The 5253-nt window shown below is 40.9% G+C and overlaps 1 protein-coding gene across 1 annotated transcript in view; it reads left to right on the plus strand.

Moving 5' to 3' along the window:
- The window catches only part of Rfc3 (replication factor C subunit 3), a 29408-nt gene extending 24193 nt beyond the window's left edge, over positions 1–5215 (plus strand). The window contains exon 9 of the mRNA XM_059248944.1: positions 4016–5215. Coding sequence (XP_059104927.1) covers positions 4016–4048 — 33 coding nt within the window. The 3' untranslated portion in view covers positions 4049–5215. The remainder of the gene's footprint in view (positions 1–4015) is intronic.
- Positions 5216–5253: the final 38 nt, after the last annotated feature.

The raw sequence follows: 5253 nt of genomic DNA on the forward strand, positions 1-5253 counted from the left end.
GACATATTATTTCCCTCCTTCTTGGATGTATTTTTTTTTTTAATCAGGGGAGGGAGGGAATAGCCAGAGCTTACAGAAGGACAGTGATGCGTGGACAGACCTTCCTTTCAGACAAAAGGTCATTAGTAAAGATGGTCTGGACAGTCTCTGGGTGTCTGAAGGAGTTTTATTCCCACTAGACAAAGTGTGTCTCCATTAACTTCATGGTTTCTGAAGGGAAAGGAATTGCTTCAACACCAAGAAGCAGGCTTGGTTAATATGAGACTTATGCTACATAACAGAGGATGGGATCTGGAATTTAGGCTACTTGAAGAGCTCATTGATTATATTCAGGGATGTGTGGGAGGGATATGGTCAATGTGTGACTGTGTGACAGCAATGAATCTATCTGTCTTGGCTTTTAAGAAAGGAACAGCAGTGGGGTGGGGATATATAGTAGCCCTCTCTGCTAAGGGCATTTGTCCTTGGGGCAAGAACATGGACAGAAAAAATAATTTAACGGAAAAATAATTTTAAAAAATCACTTTGAATTTTTGCTGAGTCTTGATTGGTTCATTGCATGTGACATCACATGGAATCCTTGTGAGGCAAGCTAGATACTAGCCAATGAAAATGCGCTGCCTGAGGCTGGGTTCTGTCTGTACTTCAGAGAAGCCGTTGGTTGGTGGGAGAGCAGTTGGACTCAGTTTCCCATACACTTGACCTTTTCCTTGACCTTTTGGATCAAGACATAGTGAGTTTGTTTCCCAAGTTCTCAGTTTGGGCTTTTGGCAATTGGCATTCACTTATTTCTTTATTTACATTATTGGTTTGGGTACTAATTTTTCCCTGTAATTCCTTTTTCTTCATTTCAACTTATTTTCCTTATATCAACTTCTTTGGTCATTTTTGCTGTGTTCGTGTGTATTTTACAAATTTAGTGTTATGTATTAAATGCATAGGATAAGGAATTTGATCATGACTGATATCTGGCTGTACTCTACTTGGATCATATTTATCTGCTATATTTCACTTCCTGACCCATTGAATTGGACAAGTGCTTTGTCAATGGGACAAGTCCCATTGAATTGGACCCATTATACAAAGGTGATCCCCCTGCCTGCTCATGACCTGTAGTGAACAAAATGTGACACTTGTGTTTGTGGAACTGGCTTGTTTGTAGTAACACTTTCACTAATTCCAAGTTTCTTCCTGAATTAGGCATTTCATTCCACTGATGTCTGATTTTAGGACTTACCTCAGTGTGGTGTGTATGCTGTGTTCTTTGGTAATTTGTATCTGTTGACGAATCTTGAGTATTCCTGGTTAACGACATCTTGATCATGAAGTGTATCTTATTAATGTGGTGTTCAATTTGAGGTGAGATGTAGCAGAAATCTTAAAAAGTTCTTATTAATAAGATCAAACCTGAGTCTGGTTATTGGGGTGAATGCTGGAAGATCAGAGAAGCAGAACAAGCCACAGCCACCTCACCTCGCCAATTCTTCAGCTGATCCTATTTCCTCAGACTGGAAGCCTCTGAGTCCTCATCCAAATAGATCTCAGCTGAACTGCTTCTCAAAAGCCTGGAAGCTTAACCAGGCTAGTTCCTGGTTTTCATGCCTTATATACCTTTCTGCTTTCTGCTATTACTTCCTAGGATTAAAGGCTCTTGTTACCATGCCTGGCTGTTTCCAGTGTGGCCTTGAACTCACAGAGATCCAGATGGGTGTCTGCCTCCCAAGTGATAAGATTAAAGGCTTGTGTGCCACCATTTTCTGGCCTCTATATCTAGTGGCTGTTCTGTTCTCTGACCCCAGATAAGTTTATTAGGGTGCACAATATTTTGGGGAACACAATACCACCACAGTGAGGTATCAATTACTCTCATTCATGTTTTTCCAATCTGTCAGTCAAGGATATTGGCTGATACTAGAATCTTTTTTAAATGTCTTATATGGTTTGGAAATTAGGGGAATTACTCTTTTATGAAATGTGCTTGAAAGTGTGCCTTCCCTCAGTTTTATGGACTACTGAAATACTGCGGATCATTGCTGCTAGTTGTTGAGATTGGACAAGTTGATTTCTAGTTTGTTGGTTTTGGCTCCTGGGATTTAGATTTGCTGTGTCATATTTATATTTATGTTTTTCACTTTTTCTTTTTATTTATTCTTCTTTCATACAGTACATCCTCCTGTATGTATCCATCCTGACTGCATCCTTCCCTCCCTCCACTCCTCCCAGTTGGCCCTCAGCTCCTCTCTCCACCAGATCCACTGCTCCTCTGTTTCCTTTGGAAAAGAGCAGGCTCCCAGGGAGAGCAACTGAACATGGAATAACGAGATGCAATTAGATTATATTTAAATTGTTGTTTTTGGTCTAGTGATAATTTGTACTTATTTATTGCTTTCCTCATTAAATATTACCCAATTTTCATTTTTGAAAATTCAGTCTTTTATTCCCCTTTGGTTTCTTTTCTCCTGTATAGAAAACATTTTTAAAATTAACTGGAAAAATAAATATATAAAACACATAATATGTATTATGTGTAGCATATATGTATAATATATTATAATATTTATGATAACTATATATTATAATGTATGCTAATTATGATATTATAATGTATAATTCCACTAGTTTAGAGTTAGAATTTATTATACTATATTATGTAATCATAATTTTAATAATTACAACTATTCAGTAAGTATAATGCATTATACATTATATACACACATACACACAATTGCATTCTCATAAGCAATTGCATGACACATTTCCATACCTGCCTGTACTGTACTTGATCATATTCCCCTGCACTACGTCAGTCCCCTACAATATCTTTGTGACTGATACTGTGATTTTACACAAGCCTAGCCCTCTCCTTCCTCATGACCAGGAGAGACAGAGTAGATCCTGTTTCTGTTTGTGGACCTGCTTTGTCTCCTGTAGAACTCTATCTAGTTTAGCTACTTTCCTTAGAACACAACAGTTCTCTAGCCACTGTGCTGAGTGTGGATTCTTCCCACAGTCTTCTTATGTGCTATGCTGTTGTTCCATTTGTTACAAATGTTACTTCTGCCATTGGGACTGTGAACAAAGGGCTCTTTAGTGTGTGGGATGATGGAGGTGAATATCAAGGACTCTCATGATTTTCACATCTATGCTCATCAAGGAAAGGAACTCACACTTGCTCCATTTGTTGAGCTTGCTTGGTGGTGGGATCAGGCTAACACTGGCACAGGGATGAGTTTGGATGTGTTCCTTTGCTTTCACTTTCTTGAAGAATTTTCTATAACCCTGGTCTTCATTCTTCTGCAAAGCTTTGAATGATTCAAGGAATCCATGAGATCTGGGCTCTGCCTTGTTTAGAGCTGTTTTTTTTTTAAAGATTTATTTATTTGTTATGTATACAGAAGAGGGTGCCAGATCTCATTACAGATAGTTGTGAGCCACCATGTGGGTGCTGGGAATTGAACTCAGGACCTCTGGAAGAGCAGTCGGTGTTCTTAACCTCTGAGCCATCTCTCCAGTCTAAGAGCTGTTTTTGTTGCCAGTCCAAACTGGTTGCTTATGACTTATGTGTTCAAGTGTTTTTATTTTATCTTAACTCAATATTCACACATGTCTAAGAATTCCTTTCATATTTTATAATTTTCTGGAGTATAAAAATTATAACCTAAAGGCCCTCTGGACTGTAGTTGTATCAGTTACAACATCAACTTTTCTATAGTGTAATTTGTATCTGATCTCTCTTGATTAGCTTTGTTGAGGGGTTTGCATCGTGGCACATCCTTGAACAGAAGTAGCTCATTCTTTCAGGGATCTCAGGATTTTCCTTTGCATGCCAACTTTACTTATACCAACTCTGATCTTTCCTGTGATTCCTCATTCACTGCCTTGGGTTTAGGTTCTTCTAGTATTTTTATATTCTTGAAGAGCATCATTAGATTTCTTGGGATATCTCAGATTTCATGACAGAGAATTCCAAGATATGTCCTTCCCTCCTAAAACTGCATTAATCTTTTTCTTTTAGCATTGTGTGGGTCTGAAATTTCCCACAAGATAAAGTGGTTGAAATTGAGCAGAACACCATGGGCAGCCACATGGAAGAGGACATCATTGAAAAGGATTTCAGGATGTTAACATCTCTAGGTTGTGGTTCATTCGGGGAGGTGAAGCTGGCCTGCCACCTTCCCACACATACACGAGTAGCTGTCAAGGTCCTTGAGAAAAACACCAACAGTGTGGCTGACATCAGTACTGAAGTGAACATCCTTCAGTCACTGGAACACAGGAACATCGTTCGATTTTTTGACATGATCGACACACTGTCAACCACTTATGTGATTATGGAGTATGTGGCAGGAGAAGATCTGGAGAGCTGCCTCAGGGCACTGGGCTATCTAAAGGAGGAGGAGGCTAGAGGGATTTTTAGGCAGGTGGTGTCAGCGGTTCACTTCCTCCACCAGAGACACATCGCACACCGTGATATTAAATTGGAAAACATCCTAGTCGATGCAGCAGGAAATGCAAAGCTTTGTGACTTTGGTATGGCAATTGAAATCACAGAGGGGCAGATGTTGCAGGAGATCTGTGGCTCCTTGCTCTATTGGGCCCCAGAGATCTTGGCCAGAAAGCCCTATGATGGACTGGCAGGTGATATGTGGAGCTTGGGTATCGTTCTATATGTCCTTGTCACAGGGCACTTTCCATACATGGAAGAAACCCTTGAAGGTATGCACAGGCTCATCACCACCACAGTGTGTCCCATTCCCTACCATCTGTCAAAACCCTGCCACATCATCATTGCCCGACTACTCATGGTCCCCACTTGGTACCGATTCACAATCTGTCAGCTTGTGGAAAGAGCATGGCTGGGCCCAATTCAAGAACATGTACTGCCTGCCACCAAAGAAATCCTGCCCAGGGTCGTGGAGACTATGTGCACCATCGGCTATACCTGTGAGGAGATTGTGTCATCCCTAACTCACAGGCGAGAAGATAAACGTGTAACGGCTACATGCAACATTCTCAAATATCAGCTGAGTGGTGGAGACAGCAATCAACAAGAGCAGATGCCCTGGTTAACTAGCAGCCCTGCAGGTCCTGTTCGCCTCCCTCTCCCCTTGAAGAGAGCCAGTGATCCAGCATTTACAACCAGTACACATGCTGGGAAGGGTCACTTTAAGGAGGAGGGTGTGGAAGAAAGAGGCAAAAGATGCAGAAGCTACACCATGCCTCACAGACTCTCCTTCCTGGAGGCGATGCCCG

The sequence above is a fragment of the Peromyscus eremicus genome, chromosome 23 (genome assembly GCF_949786415.1).
Source record: "Peromyscus eremicus chromosome 23, PerEre_H2_v1, whole genome shotgun sequence".
NCBI classification, from domain to species: domain Eukaryota; kingdom Metazoa; phylum Chordata; class Mammalia; order Rodentia; family Cricetidae; genus Peromyscus; species Peromyscus eremicus.